Raw genomic sequence first — 22,171 nt, 5'->3', positions numbered from 1 at the left:
TGGAGGCGAGGCTCAGTCCACAGCCCACACACACACACACACACACACATGAAAACTTCCATCGGTAGCCGCGACAATGAGCCAGACTCCCATCGGCTGTTTGCGATCCATTTCTCTCCCCGGTAGCTCCCGAGCTGCTGGGGGGGGGGGGGGGGGGGGGGGGGGGGTTGGGTGACTGTCGGGTTGGGTTGGGTGACTGTCCACGGGTGACCGTCCAAAAGAAGCTTTTTCCCCACGACGAAACCAACAAGCCTGCTCCGTGGGGCTCCACGGAAGAAACGGGTCATGTAACGCAGCGTCAAACGATAAACTATATTCTCTCATTTCAAAAAAAAAAAAAAAAATCAATATAGCTTAGAAAGTCGTGGTTTTTTTGGGTTTTTTTTCCAAGTTAGGAACCAAAAACTGGTGAGGACGAAAAGTACCCCGCGTGTTTAATGCAGACAAAAGATTTTTGTACCTGTCTTTTTCCAAATGTGACACAGGCAGCAACAGGCGTTTGGATGCTTTGTCGTGCCAAGAATATATCCTCTGCGACAGCCTACGTGTGCGTGTGTGCGTGTGTGTGCGTGTGTGTGTGTGTGTGTGTGTGTGTGTGTGTGTGTGTGTGTGTGTGTGTGTGTGTGTGTGTGTGTGTGTGTGTGTGTGCCTTCTGCACCTAATTTGATTTGTGTTGCTTCACTTGTCTGGTGCTGAGTCTGGGAGCAGGGTGGCTCCGGGAGACGTCTGCCATTGTAACGTCCCCCCCCCCCCCCACACACACACACACACACACCCACAAGGCCTAGCGGGCACAGCCATCCCCTGTCCTGCCTCCAATCAGCAAGGGAGCAGTTTCTAAATCAAACAGAGCACTGTTGCACAGGATACCCTTGGTGACTCAATTTAGATTCATGCAGGCCCACAGCGTAGGTCATTTTCATTCATTCAGAAAAATAGGTCAGGCCTGCTTTTCTCCGCAAAACCAGCTGCATCTGTTGGAAACTCAGTGTATCTCCATTTTGTCATGCTGTTAATTTCTGTAGATATGACAATGGAAACGTTATACGTCATTCATTTTTGTAAAAGAAAACAAGTGCGTTGACTGTCACTGCCCCGCAATTTCATCTTTACTCCACAAACCACGGCACATATCGTCAGATGTTTAACCAAACCTATTAATGGAAGGGTTTGCCTTTTATTCTGGCTATTTGAATATTTCTCTCATCTCCGCTGACTCCTTTCTGACTTTGAAGGAGAAGAGATCTGAGATGGCTCGACTGGGTCGGGAAGTACACCGGTTTTTGTACATTCGTGTTGTGAGGCTTAGCGGGGAACTTATTTAGATGCCACCCTCATGCAACTGCAGTTAGTATACATTCAGAGTATTATTAATTTCACAAAAATAAGCAATGGTGGTGTGCTCTGATTATTTATCCTGGGGCTATACTTTCCTCCTGCAGCTTTTTGATGCCTCTTTTCCATACATGTAGGTTGGGTCATTGAACATCTCTAAGAGTGTTATATAATTTCTTATTAAAATTGATTATTCTGTTTGGACTTTAATAATTATTATTCTATTTGCATCCCAGGATGCTTTTATAGTGCACAAGTATGTCCTGTTCAGCTTGATAACTCTGTATCAGTGCTGTTGTCATTTTAGTACCTTAAGGTTATAATCCTCAAGATTTCCTGGTGGATTTAGCGATTCCCATCTGACTCCATCACTAACAATGAAAAGTACTTGAACAAAGGGCCGTCTTTGCGCTGTAACCTTTGTCCTTGACCCTCCCCTGACCCCTGAGACCTTCGCCCTTTAACCCCAGCCCTCTCCATTACTTTCAACCCCAGCCCCCCCTGATCCCCCTGAAGTTTGGAGGTGATTGGAGGAATGGTTGAAAGCACAAGTACATGAACACACGAGCTGCTCTCCATTTATAATTGGAGGATTATATGGAAGTGAATAACAGAGTGTAAACATATTGAATTGCTGTTGCTGGAAAACTGCCAACCATAAATCATGTCAAAAATAGGGTTTGATTTCTTAAAAATCGGAAAACACAAAAACGTTGGGCTTGGAGGCAGAAAATGAGGCCCTGGACAGCTTTAAGACCAAGGATTAAAGGTCAAAGACAAAAGTTTTTTCAAACTAATGTGTTGCAAATCCACAGAGTGGGATAAAATGCTGATGTTAGACTGCGCAAATTATTGCTGCTGTCTCATCTAAAACTATAAAATAATCAATTTATTAAAAAAAATAAAATAAATAAAGCTAGCTTTGCTAGCTCGCATACACCCTGGAGCCCATTGCTTCCAGTGGGCAGGCAAGAGCATTGCCCAGTACCTCAGTCCTCGTGTGTGTGTGTGTGTGTGTGTGTGTGTGTGTGTGTGTGTGTGTGTGTGTGTGTGTGTGTGTGTGTGTGTGTGTGTGTGTGTGTGTGTGTGTGTGTGTGTGTGTGTGTGTGTGTGAGAAAGGGTAAGCATTTGTACATTCAGGTAAAAAAGTCCTATATAGATGCAGTTCATTTACCTTTTAGATCCTATCCTTAAATGTCTCAAGTTATCTGCTTATTTATAGGGCTTCATGTCTTGGGTAATTCTTCAAAAACATCTATCAGATTCATAGCATCTAAACTTCTTTTGCAGCTTCCAGCAGTTGTTGATTCTGTTCGAGTATCAACATCAGGTGATTCTGGTGAAATTGCCTGTTGTCATTTTACTTGGGTAATCGTTGTTACTCCAACCACACTGACCATAGTAAAGTGCAAAAAGTGCTCCGCTTAAATTTACGGTCATTTTTTTTTAGCCTCCTTTCAACAAGTTTGCAAATGTCCGACCACAAGCAGCCCTCTGTGCTGCTCTTCAGCTCAAGAGTGCTCAGATCATCATTTAGGTTCCAGTCTGACTGTTGATTTTATGATTATGTAGTCCTCTGGAGAGCTTCAGGGCATCTGTCTATCATCACTAATGAGAATACACTCACCATGGTTAGATTTGAATCGTATGTGTTGTCTTTCAGATTGTCGAATTTTCACACCCACAGGATTTTATTCTTTTGTTCCTTTGTTCTACTTTGTTAACAAAGGAGGAATGAGTTGAATTCAAAACGTTTTTTTAGAGACATTATTGTTGCCATCAGATGTTGCGCCTCAAGGTACTTTAACATAAACACCAATCAGCCAAAACATTATGACCCCTCACAGATGAAGCAAATAATTTTGGTAATCTCGACAGTACATGTCAAAGTCTGTGATTTATTCTCTTATTCAATCTTTTTGATGTCGGATAAATGGGCAGGTGTAAGGACCCGAGCAACTTTGACAATGGCCGAATCGTAAAAAACAAAACAAAGGGACCTCTAAAATAGACTGTCCTCCCCTAAAACATGGCCCCTTAGGTTGTCTGCAAGCAGTTTAATACGACCCATATTTGCATTTGTCTGTGAGCTCGAGTGGCTGCAGTAATTATGACGGAAGCAGTGGAGGAAGACATGTGAATTTAACTTGCATTACATACTTATTATAGCCAAAAAAAACATGATCTTTTCCTAAACTTAACCAGGTGCTATTGGTGCCTGAACCCAACCAAACTGTAACTGTTTCACAACGTTAACCACATGTTTATGGTTGTTACTATGACGACCAAGGTCCAGTAGCCAGGTCCTGATGCTGGTACTGTCCAACGGTCATATTCATTGTGCTGTTTTGGCAACAGACCTGTTCTCGTTTAGGTATGAGGCATGGTCTGTAGAGGGTGCTGAAAAGCGCTTTGGGAGTCAGTGGAAATATTCCATTTTGTCGTTATGGTTAAAGTAAGTGTTCCTCTGAAATGGCGAGGTTTATGGGGTTCCTAAAGTCTACGCTGACAGTGACAGTGGTCCGAGGAGAGGCATACCTTAAACTGGCAACAGCTTTGCAGCATTCAGGACTTAATGGATCCACTGCTAACGTCTTGGTGCAGATACCGCAGGGCACCTGCAGAGGTCTCCTGTGGCTGTTTTGTTGGTAGGCAAAGGACCAGCATGAAACCTGAGAGTCTATGAGTTTAAATGCCTTTTTTATGGATACTAAATTAAGAAAAATGTGATATTGCCCTCTCCACCTACTTGAGTGTACATACGCAACCGTGCATGTACCCGCCTACACAATCAATCCAAACGTGGTGATACACTGTGCAATACTGCTATTGTGAGATGGAGAGTCGGAGATATAACAGGTGTCAAAACATTTTATTCTTCTTCTTTTGTGGTGTATTGTAGGATAATGGTGACTGTTGAAAGATTCAGAGGAGACATCAGTGTAAAGCCTGCATTTCACATCCTCTGGATGAGTACAGTAACCTGCAACAATCACCAATATGTAGGTGATGAAAAGCCTGTCCATCTAGAATTATATTTACATAAGAAATCTTCGAGAGTTTAGCTTCAAGTTGGTCTTTGAGTTGCTCTGAGGATAGTAAAAGCAAGCACAAACATCTGTGTGTTCCATGCTGAGGACACTCTCCCTCAGCACAAACTCAAATAGGAAACACCAGCTGTCCTCAGCCAGTTGGTACGGTTATCTCACGTTGAAATTAAAAGATACATATTCATCATTTTCAGATAGCAGACGGTTCTTTCTGCCTGTTCTGTACATTTCCTTCGTCTCACCTCCCATGCTTGAATCACATCACACCAATCACCAAGACTTAAGTACACCTGACACAGGCTGTGCAAGTGTGCAATTTATATCCACGTGCAGCATACTGCTTCTTTTTTTTCTTCCTTCCTTTGAGTTATTCTTCAAATACACAAAAGCCAAGAACCTTCTGCTTTGGAGGGGCTTCAGTCTCTAATCACAGCTGTCTGCTTGTGGGGCTCTGTCGAAAGGAGACCAATCAGTGAAAAGGGGTATTGGCTGCTGCGGTAGGAAGGCTAAAGGGACTGACATTTTAGGGGGTTATGATCTCGTTCTGTGCCCCTCAGCAACCAGCTCCTTGTTTGGGTGCACGCTGCACACACAGCTGAGCTATGTGTCCAGCTTTGTTGGAACCAGAGATTTAACTTGACTTTAAGGTCTGACAGAAGAATTATTACTTGCTTTGTTGAACCGACTTATTGCTTGTAGTGTAAATCCTGGACATCATTTTTTTTTTTTTAGATAGTATGATGTGCAGCTTGTTGTTTTTGTGTCTGTAAATAATCAAATGATGAAGCAGGCAAATGTATGAATGGTTGTGATGGTAAGTTCAAAATTGGATTCAGCTATCTCATAGCATCTTAACCCCTTGACCTCAAGGATATTTTATGACATTTCCACCTGAAAAAAACATCCTCATGTGTAGTCAGTATGACTGCTTAACTTTAATGCTGACAGTGTTGGGCTCAAAGGTTAAGAGACACTGAGGAGACTTTTGAAATACATCACCAGGTCAGAGTGCATTTTTTACTTCCATATAATCAAGAGAGAAAACAACAGCTTTATAACAATTAGCCATTTAACACTGTTGTTATTGAACCTGTTCTAATAATTCTCAACTGAACTCTACCAAATTTGATGCAGCAGAAATCATTGCTACATCCATTTTGGTCATAGCAGCACCAGGCAGCCTCTCGGTGAATGTACCACAATCGTCAACTTTGTAAAAAAAATGGCGGCTAGTTCAATTTTTCTAATACATAAGGCCTGGTCTTACCACAGGGACCTCCCGCGTGGAAAGGGTTAACAAATATCACTAGTGTCCCTAGTGGCGCAGCACGGCGCTCAAGCTGAGCACTGCAGCATTGATCAAAAAATGTACCTCAAATATTAATGTGATGATGCATTTTAGTACAAATTGACAACAACTCTTCAGCCCATGAATACGCTGTGCTGGCAGTGTGCAGTGCAGCAATGAGATGCAAAGTGACATTATTGCTTCCAGCAGCATCTTTCTAGCAGCATGTAAAAGGCAGCTGCACAGAAGTCTGTTTTTTGGTTGTTTTTTTTAAAGTTGAGAATATGATTAGGGGAGAGAAAGGGAAATAATTGTGCGTTTGTTCATCGCTTCACTACAGACGTATTACACTTTCTTTTTGCCTGGCATTAGTGCTTGACATGCAATGTCCATCCTTCCACATTCTCCATCTTCCTGTCCCTTGGAAGTGATTTCTTCTTCCTGTGCCTCAGCAGTTGATTTCTCTTGGTGTGAGGGTGCTCTGAGGTCACAGTGACAAAATGCCGTCTGTGGGTCCTGATGGCAGCACAAGTCCCATTAGTGAATAGAGCGTAGTGTAATGTCACAGCACACTCCCAGGTATTGACTGGAGAGAGAGAGAGAGAGAGAAAGACAGAGTTGGAGCTCTCAAAAATCAAAAATGGTTTAACTTGATGAGCCGACGCCAGGCCAGGACCCCTCGCTAAAAGACGCCATCCCATGCACTGATTGAAACACGCCATACATTCCACAGACTGCCAATAATATCGTCCAGATGATGGCTTACATATGCATGCGCGCACACACACACATACACGCATTTCTGCCCCTACGCACTGAGCACCGGTGAGGCACATATGCAATCACCACAAGTACAAGCTGGCCATTGTGGCTGCAGTAGGAAGAGGGACAGAGATTGAGACTGACTGACTGATATGAAGGCTGAATAGCAAGTGGTGCTTCCACTCTGCATTGAAATTCACTGATTGAATCTTGTGCTCTCAAGCAAGGACTTTGAAATATACTGCTTAGTTTGTATTTTGGTGAGACATTGTATTATCCCTTTACATGAATTTCCTGCTAAATTGTGCTGTGTTTTGAGGCACAGTAATGGATTGTGTTGATTACTCATTACTGACACAAGATGGAGATGATCTGTTTTCCTGCGCTCGTTTATTTCTCCTACATACAATTACCCAAAGTTTTATATTTTTCCATTGCTATGTTTTTCCAGTTTCTGCCTTTATTCATTGAACTCATCTTCAGTAGTTGTACAACAAAACTATTTTGAAACTGTCGTCTGTGTTTGGTGCTTCCATCTTGTAGTATATTCAAATATCAGAGCTGTATCCATTGTTGCAGGAATGCCAGGCTTGTGTTGTTGTTGTTTTTTTTCTCTGACCATAACTGAGAGGGTGGTTTGACATTTTGCTGTGCACAGGCATGTGAATAAATACTGAATAAGAGAATGAATGCCATCTTTTATGAACTGTCTTCTGTGTTTTGGCAGCCCTTTGTGGAAGCACTTGCTCTGTTAGCTTTAAGATTGGTAAACACACTGAGGGCACCCTGAGGAGTGAACATGCAATTGTTTTTGTACGTATGCACGCGCGCGCACACACACACACACACACACACACACACACACACACACACACACACACACACACACACACACACACACACACACACATGCACGAGTGTGTTCTCCTACACTCATGCACTCCTGAGAGGAGGATCATAGGGTGTTTATCTACCAGTGATGAACACAGCAGTTTCAGCCTGTTGGTGTTTGGCCCTGCTAACTGCAGCTCAGCTCACACGCTGGTAATGAAACCACAGACTGATCTGTTTGTTCGAGCCAAAATATAAGATTTTATTCTTAGCTGGCCTCGAAGAATTCAAAACATTCAGACAACAAGCAGCAGAGGAGGGGATCAGGCTCTTTGAGGTTTGAGTAACTTAATTTGTGTCTAACCAACAAGCCCGCATCTTATGTCCAACCCTTGCTGGACAGGTCCCTTGCCACTATTTTGTAAACCAGGCTCAGGTTTTAGGTTTCAGAGGTCCTGTTGGCACTTTGGACAAGCACATCCTGGCATACTGGGAAGCTGTGGAGTAAGTTAGTGGTCTACAAGCAGGATGTATTGAATCTGTCTCTCAGATCACCTGCTTTTTTCCTAAGTAAACACATTTGTTTTCTCCTATAATTTTTCTTTATTACAACAAACTGACAAATGTACTCTTTTCAACTTAAAGTCTTCATTTTATTAATACTTTTCATGTATACATACAGTCAGCAATCAGCATAGAAATTATTACATCTGAGGGTAAAAACGTTGGATGTATTCAAGATCAACAAGTTACAGTACCTCCTCTCCTCTCCTCTCCTCTCCTCTCTCTCCTCTCCTCTCCTCTCCTCTCCTCTCCTCTCCCCTCCCCTCCTCTCCTCTCCTCTCCTCTCCTCTCCTCTCCTCTCCTCTCCTCTCCTCTCCTCTCCTCTCCTCTCCTCTCCTCTCCTCTCCTCTCCTCTCCTCTCCTCTCCTCTCCTCTCCTCTCCTCTCCTCTCCTCTCCTCTTCCTCTTCTCCTGGCTGGTGTTTGGGTTGGAGGCTGACACCAGATGTTCTGCCACTGGCAATTTCAGCAGCAGCTTGTCACCGTGTGACATCTGGTCTTTATAAAAAGGTTTCATCCACCATCATCAGACTGAACAATTTTACACTTTGTCAAGTCAAGATGGTGTTGCAGTAGGGGAGGACTTGATGAGGCACCTTTCAGTAAATTCAGTCCTGGGCTATGAGACTACATTGCTTTGGATATTTTCATATATATATATATTTCATAAATTCATATAAACTTTGACAATTTAAAAAAAACCCATTTTGAATGTTTACATTTTTGTGAAGTAAGGTTCACTATAATGTGCCAAAGTTTCAAGAAATGTGTCAAGTAATTTCCCTTCATGGCTATTTATCAGAGTAACCATCATAAACCAAACTTGCTTCACAATTTTCTGAAAGTTTTTCAGCTCATAATACAATTAATGCAAGAATTTGATAGGTGAACAAAGTATTATTGCATTTTATAATTTAGTGAGCACCCTTTCATAATTTACAGTGAATGGTGTAAGAAAGATATTTAAAAATGTTTCCCTTTATTTACCCCAAGGGAAAATTGTTGTTTGTTATTTAATTAAAAAGCATTACAACCACTGATTCTAAATGCTGATTGGTGCAATTTTACATAGTGAAAGACAAAATAGACAGATCAACATTCAATAACTAATTTACTGATATTGATTAAATAAAAAGTAATTTTCTCAGGTACAATGTTTAGTATCACTCAACTGACATTTTCTTAGTACTGGTAAGTTCTGTGTTGTGATATCAAGATCTTAGCATTAGAACCCAACCGATGGTGGACTTTTGGGGCTGATAACAATATTAGGGAGTAAGAAATGTTGATATTAATATATTGGCCATTTATATATATGAACACAGTATGTATAAACATTTTTTTTATTTATTTTTTTTTTTTTTTGCAATAATCTCTAAAATGTGCTTACCAAACGATTTTGATTAAGGTATGTAATGGAGGAAGGGTATTCTAGAGTTTATTGTCCACGCTGACATTGGTGCACTGAAACGGTAAACTTCACTGGGAATTTTATTTAATTTACTGCAAGCATATTTTTCTGCATCATGTTTTGTAAAAATAGAGGTTTCTTATTGGGCAACATATACACCATGTACCTGTGTACGCCTGTTTTCTTTGATTCAAAGGAGTTTTTTGGGTGGAGGGTTGTGAAATCATTCTGTGAAAAGGAAGAAATCACAAGCCAAAGTAGAAACAGACAGGTTTACGGCCATATAACCCATGAACATAAATTAATGAAACCTAACAGTCTGCAAAGCATGGATTTTTCCTTAACAGCATCAGTATTTTATGTTGTAGCCTACAGTCCATTTGATGCACTCATGTGTGCTCTGCCATCTACATAACTCACATTTTCAAAACATAAAAATCTGTATCAAAATAGAAACAGGCTTTTAACAACTTATTTAAGAGCATAACTGCAAATGTATACACTGCTCTTGAACTCGGTGAGCAGGTATAGGATTTGGTGCCTGACCATTTTCCAGTTATGGAGGAGATGCAGTGCAAAGTGGAGAGTGTAAGTGTTTGTACAGTATGTTCACCTCCCACCTGCTGTGTATCAGCCTTGCATGTGGGCGATCACCGCTCACTATGGAGACAATTATCTCAGCTATAACTCACCCTGTTACTGTCAAATGGCTACGTATACACATGTATATCATGGAAAAATAGCCTCAAACACGTTTGCACACTGGAATTTATGAAAAGGAAAGTCTATTAATGGACAAATGAGCTTCGATCTATGGGGAACTTGTTTTGTTGAATTTCCCCTGTGATTGCATGTATTGCACTGTGAATTTTTCACATAAAGTCAAAGGTCAATTTCTCTGTGGCATCCATAGACTGTATATGACGCAGCATCCAGGTCGGAAAAGTGAGGCTGATGCGAAAGTGCCTTAAACTGCAATACCACTGAGTGCTGCTAGAGGTTGGCTCCAAAAAGCCTCTGGCTACATAGACTTCCATTCAATTAGCCTCATAATTCTCAGTCATAAAAATTTCTCCTCAAGTCCTCTCGTTTTTTTTCTAGCTAAAGTTGCTCCTTCTTATTAGTTTTCTGGCCATCCATCTGAAAATCAACCCATCATTAATTAGAAAATAAGCTTCAAAAAGCCCTGTTTTTGGGGGTGAGTCTGTTTGATTGACAGGCCTGTGGTGCAGGCAGGTAAGGGCTATCAGTGGGCGGGACGTTTTAATCCAATCAGATCAAGTCAGATCCCCCGCTCGTTCCCCCCCAGCTCGTCCAAATATGGTCACTACCGGCTCCAAACTAGCAAGATGGTGCCGGCCAAATTCCGAACTCAAGGCTTCATAATGGTCGTTCGCAAACCAACGAGTGACATCAATTCTGGTTGCCGGTTGGTGGCACCATAATGTTCTGCAAAAAAAAAAAAAAAAACGTTTTTTGGCCATCATTCAACACCATAACTCAGGTACAAAAAGGGATATTGACCATATTTCACATTTGGTCCGTTAGTGAACTGTTGGTGTTGGTGTCTTGGGTGTCTGTGGTTACTGTATCGATATGCTGTGCTGTCAGATTGAAGATGTGTGTGAAGCATTGACAGTTTAGTTACATATTTTAAGTACAACTTTATGTTCAAACAAAATCAGCTTTATTGGCCAAAATCTTTTCAAGTCTTCACTTCATATATTATATCCGTCTGGACGGACGTGGATGTAAACTGCTGCAACTTGACTGGTTGCAATTTGACAAATAACTGAGAGGCGGTAATTCTAGTTTTTTAAACACACACACTGTTAATTAATTTCACACTTTTTAATCAGCTAGCTGGTTCAGTGGTGGTAGTGAAGCTTTAAACTGTTAAACCAACAAAGGAAGTAGTGGGTGGGGACCTGCTTACAGTATTAGCAAGCAGAGTGTAGGGTGTTTCTGCGTTTGTTTTTAATGTTTTAAAAACTTAAGAGGCGATACTGTATTTCTTTTGTGAGAAAAGGTCAGTTAGATTGAAACGGCTACAAAGTCCCTTCGCACAGATAGGTTTATTGTCTTGTGGTGTAAAGTACATCCTTTTAAATGTGTCTTTGGTACTTGGATTATAAACACCAGCAACACACTGCTCTCAGCAGGGTCGATCCAGCAACTCTACGGGTGGTTTATTGATAATAGTCTGCGCTCTACATTGTTGTTTGTCTGCATTCAGATTATGCCTGATATTTATTAAAAAAAAAACTGTTCTTGAGCTTCCATATATTAAGTAGTGTTATATTATATCTGATGCTAATGCCAACATCTGATGGACATTTGGATTGAATTATCATGTAATTTGAGACTCTTGGGTTTCACATTGTACAGGCTGTTGTGTATTGTGATGCCGGAGGAGAATTCAGTGGACCGTCCTCTAGCGTTTGTGCACCCAGATGATTAAAAAAAAAAAAGTCCTATGTCTCTGGTTTTTACTGGAGTCTACAAACGGGCCTCATAAATATGGAGGGACTGCAGGGAGAATGCTTACGGGTCAGTGGACCTTAGGAGGTAAACAATGCAGTCTTTGTGAATACTGTTAGAATACACAACTTGACTCTGTTGTGTTACTAATATGTCTGCTCCTCAGCAGTGTAATTGGTAGGTTGTGAGAGAGCAGACATATAATTGTGAAAATTAGACAGTAGATGTTGTAAGACCACAGTGTCACCCCTGGTCTAAAACTACAAATGTTGAGACCACAAGATCAAAGATATAGTCTTGCAGCAAACATTGTCTGCTCGTCTCTGACTCATGAATATAGTGCTGCACACTCTCACTAATCACCAGGTGTGAAAAGTTGCTGTATGGAGTCACAAAATTGTGACCATGTTCTTTGAAAAACCTAAAGTTTGTTACTCTGTTTTCGCTAGTAGATATTTGTAATGTAAAATATTTGCTTTCAAGTGCTTTGGAAAGTAAAGAGTTCGGTGATGGAAGAAGTATTCTGGTCTTTTAGTTAAGAAACAGTTGCAAAAAAAATACTCCAGTAAGTAAAGTTTTATCAAGGTTTTCGAAACAAAATTCAGTAGCAAAGGTAAAAGGCGAGTGCTCATTTTTTGGCCACTATCAGTGTTACATGATTATTATTGGACAATTCCCACTTTCTGGCATTCATGGAGTAACAAGTTTTTCCTCTGAAATAGAGTTAAGTAAACATATGAAGTAGCATGAAATGGAGATGCATTAGTAGCAATCCTTCAGTTTTACTTTGTAGGATTGTACTTAAAGCTACAGTGGGGGACTTTATATAAATGAACATATGTTACATTCAAACGATAACCAAACTGATTAAGCCAATCACCGCCAGATTTTAAATCTGTTGTCGGGTGAGACGTTCCCACACTGGCTGGATTAATGCATACTCACATGCTCTATGGGCAGAGCATGATCACCAGAGACTTCTGGGTAAATAATTCAATGGTTTGGCTCTTCTAGATTTTTACAAATGTTATCGAATCAAATTGTCATTTCGTAGGAATTGTGATACCTTTTATTTAATTTATCCACCATTTCGCCACAATTGTTTCACAGTTTTACAGCTGCAACAGTAGCTCTGGAGTAGGCTGCAGTAGAGCCAATGATGAGCATTTGTCGACAGGATTTTTGTGATTACTCTCACTGGCAGAAGAGCAGACAAAAAGTTCCAGGTTTAAGTACAATACTTATTACGTGAATGTACTTGCACCAATCTACCACTGACAGGAGACACCCGTAGCTCAGGTGGTCAAGTAATACGTCCACATATTTTAAGGCTGGTGGGCCGTTCCCTGGCTCTTTGTACCCAAGTGTCATTGAGCAATAGAATGAACCCCAAAGTGCAAAATGTAACGTCACTTTAACAATAACATTTTGAGAAAGAGTTATTGTACAGTGGCGATGATCACCCTGGAGAGCCCTAAATTGGAGAGGTAATTTGGTCAGTAGTGCGTACTCATACTGAAATGTTAGTCAGGGTCCAGCAGGAGTCTTTCAGATTGACAGTTCCCCAGACAAACGCAATAGGTTAGAACTTCTGCGTAATTATTTTTTAACACAAATGAACCGACTGTTACGTGAGGAAAATATTCGTCATGAAACTTCTGCTTTATAATATAATAATATTTCCAGTTGTGCTAAATAGAAGGTTCTTTTAAATGTACCGTACATTTCTAGCAGACATCAGTGTTGTACTGGTTCAGCAGCGACAGTTATTCTGCAGGTGTTCATGACGATTCAGGCCGAACTTCCTCTCCCGGTCAAAAGTTCGCTGATTTCAGATTCAGAGTACAAATTGCTGTCATGATAAGTGAGGAACATGTCAGATTAGTGCTCTGGCCAAAGTTGCTGTAATACTTTGTACAAATAAACAGGATACATACAGTGTATGAACCTTTCTTCTGTTGATGTGAATTATGCATGACGGTGAAGGATATTTCAGTACCACTTAGGAGAGCTTTGACACTAACTCCTCAGCATTTGACAGTGTTCTGCTGAAAGGGTGGGGAGAGGCATCGGCTGGTGTGATCTGTTGGAGGATGGCTGCGGAGCTACTGCTGTATTTCCACTGTGGCTTCCTGTTCACTCTTCTCTCACGGTTTTCATGTGCGTTTGTTTGTCTCTGCGCACTATTTGGTCAAATCTCTGCCTGCTGTGTCATGCAGGATCCACGTCGCACACAGCAACCCGACAGCAACCTGCTGCCTTTATTGGTTTTAGCATGTTAGCGGTATGTCACATAAATGCATAGATCATGAATCAATAATTAAATGATAATGACATTTTAACTGTTCTAGAGTAATACTGGTGAAAGTAATGGCCTTTTGGATTATCTTTTTTACACCAACGTAGTCACAGGTATCTGTCGATCAGATGTTTCCCAGCAGCTTCAAATTGAACTTTGTTTCATGATGATAATTTTCAATATTTCTGTGTGTGTTTCAGGGTTCTCTGCGTCCCCAGTGTCTTCCTTTCCTCTCTACTGCCTCTGAAGCCATGGACTAGCGCTGCGTCTGGTCCAGACAGTCCTGTGGTCATCAGATGGCTTCTCAACAACCCTCAGCAAAAATACAGAATGTATGTTTGACGACTAACAGAAGAAAATTAAATCACAGTTGGCTACATTGTCACATTCAGCTGTTAGGTGACATTAATAGGATTAGACTTTAAATATTTTGTATATATATCACCAATAAATCCCACGCAAAGATCAAAAAGCAACAAAGAATTAATCCTGTAGTGGTGCTTGTGTAGCCAAAGCCTCATGTACAACTCTGTGCCTATTTAAACTGTGTAACAGGTTCCTTCTTTTTGATGGACTCAGACACAGTTTATTTTGACTCTCTCCTGCTTCTGTCTGTGCTCTCTATTTAGATGGTTTACTTAAAATGGCAGTGCAACAGGGGGAAAATATGCCATTAAATTGTATACAATACTACATAACTATTATCAGCAAAATACAACATATCAAAGATAAAAACTATTTGTTATACAGACAAATGACATGTACAGTATTACATTCCGGTGGAATTAGCATTTTTCTGTTGTATATTTCACCAAGCTGGAGGTTATTTGAACCACATTATAAGCTGTTAAGCAAATTATATGTTTTACATGTAAAACTTTAATCAGCAAGGCGATTAGTATCTATAGCTTTTGGTAAATTTAGTGGAGCACACAATACAGTATTTCCCTCTGTAATGCAGTGGTACATGTACACTTGATTAAATGTGCTTTCCACTACAGCTCCTGATGCCCGAAATATTTGCAAGCACACCAAATGTGTACTAAACCACTGAAGACTCATAGTTTGTTGAAAATGATTTTGCCCTGTTGTGTAAGGAGATTATTTGATTATTTGAAGAAGTTAAACTCCATAGTTGTCACCTATTTTTGAAGTTTCAGACTTGAGGTTGAGAGCTGCAGACATGGTAAGGGAGTTTTAAAGTTTTGATAAATGAACAAACATGTTGACATTGTTTGGTTCTTTTGCTGGATTTATCATCAATAGGAAACATATCAGCATCATCCTTTAAAGCAGATCATTTTATTTCACTGTGCTTTCTGTCAGTGTGCTCTGTAACGCCTTCACATTTTGTAGAAGCCTGATACATTATGTGTGACAAATATGCTAATTGTTACAATGATTAACAGGAAGCTGGATCGTCCTAGGTTCCTGTGGCCCACAGGTTTTTGCATCAGATAGAAAAACAGGCATTGGGGTGTTTCTGAGTCATAATTACCTCCCACAGGGAAAGTGATCTGAATAGGGCTGTTCTTAAGGGAAGTGATGAGGTCATGGCTTATAATATTCAGCTATTTCATCATGCCACTAGACTCAAGGATTTTTGCTCTGCAAAGCAATTTCATGATACTCACTTGATGGGCAGCTATTATTCTGTACTGAGTTAATTGTCCACCCCTAGATTCTAATTATACACGCGTTGCCCCTTTGGTCCTCAAAGAAGGCAAATACCTCACATAAGAAAATGTTAATTTGTAAATACGTCCACGTAGTGTACATATTGGTTCACCTTCAACCTAATCTTTGATTACACATCAACCATAATCTCATGATCTCTGACAAACTTTGTCTGCAACTATTCCAGCTGACCGCCTTGTGTTTCCTGTGTTAAGAGTCTCTCAGTACAGTAATGCACATGCAACACAATGCAAATGGTTGACAGTAACTAGGTCAGCTAAACTACAGCTTAAGTGCAGCTTTGAATCATTGATAATGCATGTGATAAAGACTAAAGTTGCCGGGTCTTGAAGAAAGATATTTTTCTCTCTGATGCCAACAATCGAGAAGCACTCAGCTGTATTTTTTTATTTTTTTATTTTTTATTTTTTTAATGTCATGAGCCTTTAATTTTCACGTGACGATAATACTGACTGAGAGGGCGTTTCAAATTCGAGATAGTTCTGTCATGGTCAGTAAAAGATGGCACGACGTCCGGCTGTCCTTCATGATGCTGTCACAGTAATCCGCTAATATTCCTCAGCCTCAGAGGCAGGAAACAACGGCATTGTTTTGCATCGTCTCTATTTCCAGAGCAGGTCACAACACTGATCCGCAACCTGACGGTCAGACATTTCACGTGGCACACTGAGAGTTTGAGCCTCTCTCCTGCTTCCTGCTCACGGGTGTGGGCGGAGTATCTGGATTCCCACCTCTCTCCTCTTTAAGTTAGAGCCACAGATCTGAGCAGCCTTCAGGCGTCTGCTCTGCACACAGTGGCCGGGTGTCAGGGTCTCAAACCTGTAGGTGTTTGTTTCTTTTCTGACAATGCTCTGCGCTCAGTTCCTCTGTCACCCACACAAGCACGAGTGGAATGAATGCTATGCATGGACTCATTCATTCCATGGGCCGAGGGAGTGAATGTGTGTGTGCATCGTGTGATTTACGACCTCACAAGGCGACGCTTGTTGATCATTAGAACCTCGGTGCTGTATAGCTATGATGTAAACCTGCTGTCCAGCATGGATCATTCTGAATAATATCACACTGAATCAAAAACCATCACCAGGCTTCCTTCCTTGCTGTCCAACTTGGAGTACTGATGCCGGATCATACCCAGAGACCCCTGGTTGACACTCAGTGACAGGAATAATTCCAGTGTTGTTATGATCATGGGAAGTGGACCAAAGGCTTCAGAGATAGGCAGGTTTGTCGTGGAATTGACCGCTGGCTGTGTTGTTGATATTACATCTGTGATGCTGGATATTATGTTATGACTGTTAACAAGGGCTGGGAGGAGTGCTGGGAGTGGAGTGCTATTCATGAACCATCAGCTCTATGAAGCATTACACATCAGTACAAGCAGGCTGAGGCTACTGGCTGGGATTGCAGAGGCAGCCCAGTAAGTGTTTTCTCACGGGGGTTTGTGAGGGATGAGGTTTTTCAGGTGTGGCTGAACACTTTTACTGTAGAATGGTGTGTTTAAAGTCAGTTGTGTTTCTCGTTTTTTTTCCTCAGATGAGAACGTGAAGGCTGGCGTCCACCAAGGCCACCGCTGCACCTTGGGCAGCACACACACATGATCACATGACTCTGGACATGGACGCGGTCCTGTCAGACTTTGTTCGGTCCACAGGGGCAGAACCGGGTCTGGCAAGAGACCTGCTGGAAGGTAAGAGATCAACACAAAACTACTCTTTTTGAAAACGTAAAATTTCGATTTGTGTTTTGATCAGCTGCTCCCAGCTGTGCTGCGGTTGCACTCGAAGAGGAGAGGAAATGGGAGGAAAATAATGGAAACAAAGGACGGGAGGAAAGGAGAGGGGCCTGCAACACAGAGCCAGCTTGCTGATTTAGAGGGCAGTGTGACGGTTTTACGAGTGCACTCCCCAGGGAAAGCTTTGTGCCCATTCATTGGAACTCATTGAGGGACAGAGTGCTACTGGCACTTGTATAGCTTAGATATAGTGCCACATTGAAAAAAAAAACACAGGGGAGTAAAAGTGCAAACAGCAACCGAAAGCTGGTTGATGCTCAGTTGAATCGAATTCAGTGTCTGCAGATGTTGTTGTGTTTTTACTGTAAACTTTTTCATGGGAAACTCATACAATTTCAGCTAATCTCCCTTTGACCAGATGAATGAAGTGTTAAACTCCTAATGCAGATGCAGTTTTATCTGCATCATAGGAATAAAGCATGCACCATAGTAATCAGACTTCCATTAGGGGATAAAACCCTCGTAGAGTGTTTGCAGTGCCCGTGTGTCCTGGAAATCGTCTGGTCTGTGTGTATAAAATGCAGCCAGTGTCTCGTCTGATAAAAGAATTAAAGTGTTTGGCATCTGTCTCTCCCTCCCACTGTCATTCTTTTTCTGATACTGCTTTGGTACAAAGCCGCAGCGGAATATGTGTGACACTAACCGACACCAAACAAGACAGTGCACTTAGATGAGAGACATGAGCCCGGATGTCCTGTTTCAGAATTATGCCTGCTGCTTCACTCTGATGTTAGCTTAAGCTTTCTAGACCTGCATCAAACAAGTGTTCTTTGACCCTGTGGTCTGAGAGTCTGAGTCAGAAAGGTGTGAAGAGACAGAGAAATGTGACAACGCCACATGTGGTGCTTCCCTCTAGAGGCTGCTTTATGTACTGAATCTGCACCATTAAGTGGGCTTTGACCTTTGTTGTCACATTTGACAAGTTCTTGGTTGAGGTTTTAAAATTTTCACAGGAGACGAAAAAAAGTTAACAACCTTACTTTGGTGATTTTGTTTTAATTAAAGGCATAGATCCATGGCTACTGTCCTTTGCAGCTGGTTTAGTTCCAAAGCTAATGAGAGAACAGGGGCTCAGTGAAGCTGCAATGTTTCTAAGGGATGGTGATTATGTATGTTCACACTGCAGATTAATTCTTGTGTGTTCTTTTTGCTGACGGCAGCCATTACAAATGAAGGAGCTGAAACAATGCTTTTCACATCAAAGTAATGGCTATTGCAGAAGCATTTAAAGGCAATGCATTAGTTTCAGAGTGGCTGTGGAGCTGGACTTTCACTTGTGTTCCTGGACTTGTGTGGCTCAGTCTTCAGAGATCCATATAGAGGCATGAGTTTTGCATTGATTGGTGTAAGAGGCAGTGATAAGTGGTGCCAGGTTTCATGTTGAGACTGCCGACAATCATCATGACTGGAAGTTAGGCTAACAGAGGACAACTTCCTCCTGGTCTCTTACGCAGGGAGTTCTTTAATGGACGCCGTCTCACTAACATACTCAGATTACATGCAGGCACGCCCTGAATGTTTGTAGTTGTAGTCATCAGTGTTTGCAGAGAGTTCCTGTGGCATTGTGAGATATCGCGCTGAGATGTAATAAGACGGAGGCTTGTGTCTCCTAAAACTTAAGGGGATTTCTGTTAGAGAGACACCACCCAGAGGAGACAACTGTCACTACATTAAAGGATCTGTCTCCTATCTTCATTTTTATGACACCACCCGACCTCAACATCTAGTTATATTTTTTTTTGTTCTGATGCAGCATGTTTTCTGCACTGCATGGCTTTGCTCCCTGTGGGCTATGTACCATTACAGGTGGGGCTAGTTGTTTTTACATTTTAAAAACCTGAGATTTTATCTGTATTTAGTTCAAATAATAAAAAGAAAAAAATCCAAAGAGTTAGGGGAAAATAATTCTGTAAAAATACCAAAGGAATTAATTGTCATGATGAGATTTTTGAAAGAAAACTGGCTAATTTGCAGCACGCTCAGCAGTTATTTGCATTATATCCCAGTTTTTGTCTTCACCTCCTGCTACAGGTAGCATATTTTACCATGACATAACCCTGTTTACTGTAAACTGTAGTGAACAGTATCGTGTTGCACAAAAAACCCCAACAACTTTTGATGCGTGGGAACATTTGCTAAATCACTCTAACTTTGGATAATTTTTCTGTGAAAATAAAAAACAAATCAGTGAAATATCATACTTTACGAGAAGCTTTTGTTTCTTGGTATTCATAATCAGTGACAATGTGCAGTGAGCCAGATCTTTGTTTGTGTCCCGCAGGTAAAAACTGGGACCTCAGTGCTGCTCTAAATGATTATGAGGAGCTCAGGCAGGTCCACACTGCCAACCTGCCGCAGGTCTTTAATGAGGGCCGCTACTACAAGCAGCCAGAGACACGTGACACGCCCACCCATGTCAGCAAGATCGACAGGCCGTGTGCACAGAAGCAGGAGGACAATGCACAAGGTAGGAGGTGTCATTCAAACATGACTGTCATCAACAGCCTTAGAAGTTTTCTCTTTCAATGTTTGCTTCTGACTCAGCCATTCAGTTCTTCCTTCTTCTCCCTTTTAGAGAAGCGTCTGTCCCGCGGGATCTCCCATGCCAGCTCTGCTATCGTCTCCCTGGCACGGTTGCAGGTGGCTAGTGAGTGTACCAGCGAGCAGTTCCCTCTTGAGATGCCCATTTACACATTCCAGCTACCAGACCTCAGCGTCTACAGCGAGGACTTTAGGAGCTTCATAGAGAGAGATCTGATAGAGCAGTCCACCATGATGGCTCTAGAGCAGGCCGGTGAGTACTATAGGATATAATATAATACATGAATTTATAGTACTTCTCCTTTTACTGATACAAAAGATGTAACAGAATCCAGTGCATTTCCCTGTATTCCCAATTTAGATTACACATTAAAGCTGCAGCCTCACACAGCAGCAGCAATGAGAGATGCCAGTGAAAGTCAGTAATCCAGACAGATGTAGAGGGTGAGACTCAGATTGAGACAGAGACACAGAGCAGATCAGAGTAGCAGCATCATCTGGAGGGAAGATGACAACAACTAATTGAAAGCATCCTGGGTCCCAAAGGATTCATATCCCAGCTGACGCTTTGAACTAAAGGAGAGAAACTAGTTAGTGAAGTTTCAAATCTTCCAGAAGAGTTTCCCACACTGAGACTGCGGAAATCGTAAAGTCTTTCTCTCCTAATTCCGTTCGAGATCTGGGAACAGTAAACCAAGAGAAATATTGGGTCAATTAACCATTAACACATAAATAAGAGAGGAGCTGTCGTCATAGTCTTATATTTCCATTTTTAACCACAAGATGGTATCTGATCTCTTGTTAGCACCTCCATAAATGTAATCCTGTGGGTACCACAGCTCAGACACTCAACATGAATTAAACAATAATTTTCTACAGTTAAGAGAAGGTTCAATAAAACACAACAACCAGTTATATATTAGCTTTGCTTTATGGGTGGTTGAATCTCAGCCATAACAGTCCATCTGCACTGCATATGGATCCCTCTTTGATGTAACATCATAAAAAGTGATGTGGAGTAATAGCAGTCCAATGGTGCAAAAACATTTACATTGATATATACTGTAATGTGGAAAAAAAAATGAAATCAAAATTTTGATCACATCTACTCTGAGGGGTGAATCATTCAGTGGCTCTTCTGTGTTTACTGTTGTTAAATAAATGATGGCGTCAGATCACCCGGGGCTCGGAGCGGTGAGGCCGCCTGCAGTAAAGCAGTGTGCAGAGCCCATTGCTGTGAAACAGTCGTCATCCCCTCAAGGATGCTGGCAGGATGCAGGCAGGCTGGTGATGGAGTGGAAACTGAAGATACTGTAAAAGTTAGACTGAGGAGGAAGACAGTCAGAGGGAGGGTGCCTGAATATGGCCTACATGGCCTTCAAATTCAGTTAACAAGACTAATTGTTCTCAATAGTCCTGCTCCAGTGGTTTGAATACTTCTAGTTTTATACTATTCATCAAGTATATCCTACTTAAAATTGAATATAAAGGTGATGGACAATTTTGACACACAAATGGCAGTATCTGTCAATGCACCAAAGTCATTTGTGACATTTCTAGCACAGCTGGCATCTACTGAATCCAGTCACTACGATCACTAACAGACAAAAATAGCTACTGGCAATTTTCCATGAGTTGAAAAAGATTTGCAAGGATATGTGATGTCTTATCTATCAGGAGTTATTTTATTGGTCTTGTTATACCTAAATTAGACTTGCTATAAACCAACTGTTGGAGTCGTAAAAAACGTACATTTCTATTCTTCATCTTTGATTTCTTTCTTCCCCACCTTTGAATCCCCAGCCGTCCGTGCTATAAAAATCTCTATGAAAATCTCCCTTTGAATGTTTTTTGTTCTTGTGTGCTGAATCTTGTTTTTTTTTGTAGATTATCTTCTTTTTGTAGAGAGGTTCGGTTAGATAAGAATTTAATATTGTTGCAGGGCTGTAAAGCCCAACGAGACAATATGTTGACTTCACAAATTAATTTGAAATATTGTTTGTGTGTCTGTGTTTCAATTTCAGTGATATAAGTGAACACTGAATCAAAAACTGATGCACCACTCCTGTGCTTGCCCCTAGTCTCTAGTTTGGTACAGAGCTCATGTTTAAAAGTGTC

The 22,171-nt window shown here is 41.3% G+C and overlaps 1 protein-coding gene across 3 annotated transcripts in view; it reads left to right on the top strand.

The window, feature by feature from the left end:
- The window catches only part of otud7a (OTU deubiquitinase 7A), a 39,886-nt gene that overhangs the window by 4,000 nt on the left and 13,715 nt on the right, over positions 1-22,171 (top strand). The window contains exons 2-5 of one of the 3 annotated variants that reach the window (XM_069708647.1): positions 14,220-14,351; positions 17,254-17,407; positions 19,794-19,979; positions 20,088-20,306. In XM_069708647.1, coding sequence (XP_069564748.1) covers positions 17,323-17,407; positions 19,794-19,979; positions 20,088-20,306 — 490 coding nt within the window. In that variant the 5' untranslated portion in view covers positions 14,220-14,351; positions 17,254-17,322. Of the gene's footprint in view, positions 1-14,219; positions 14,352-16,924; positions 17,138-17,253; positions 17,408-19,793; positions 19,980-20,087; positions 20,307-22,171 lie in introns of those variants that run through there. The other 2 variants (XM_069708648.1, XM_069708649.1) reach the window with 2 other exon arrangements.

This window comes from Brachyistius frenatus, unplaced genomic scaffold (assembly GCF_029030835.1).
Source record: "Brachyistius frenatus isolate BFR_SWC_R1_liver_20210118 unplaced genomic scaffold, ASM2903083v1 Contig_77, whole genome shotgun sequence".
NCBI classification, from domain to species: Eukaryota; Metazoa; Chordata; class Actinopteri; family Embiotocidae; genus Brachyistius; species Brachyistius frenatus.
Note: the sequence above shows the minus strand (reverse complement) of the source record. Positions and strands in the feature narration are given on the sequence as shown.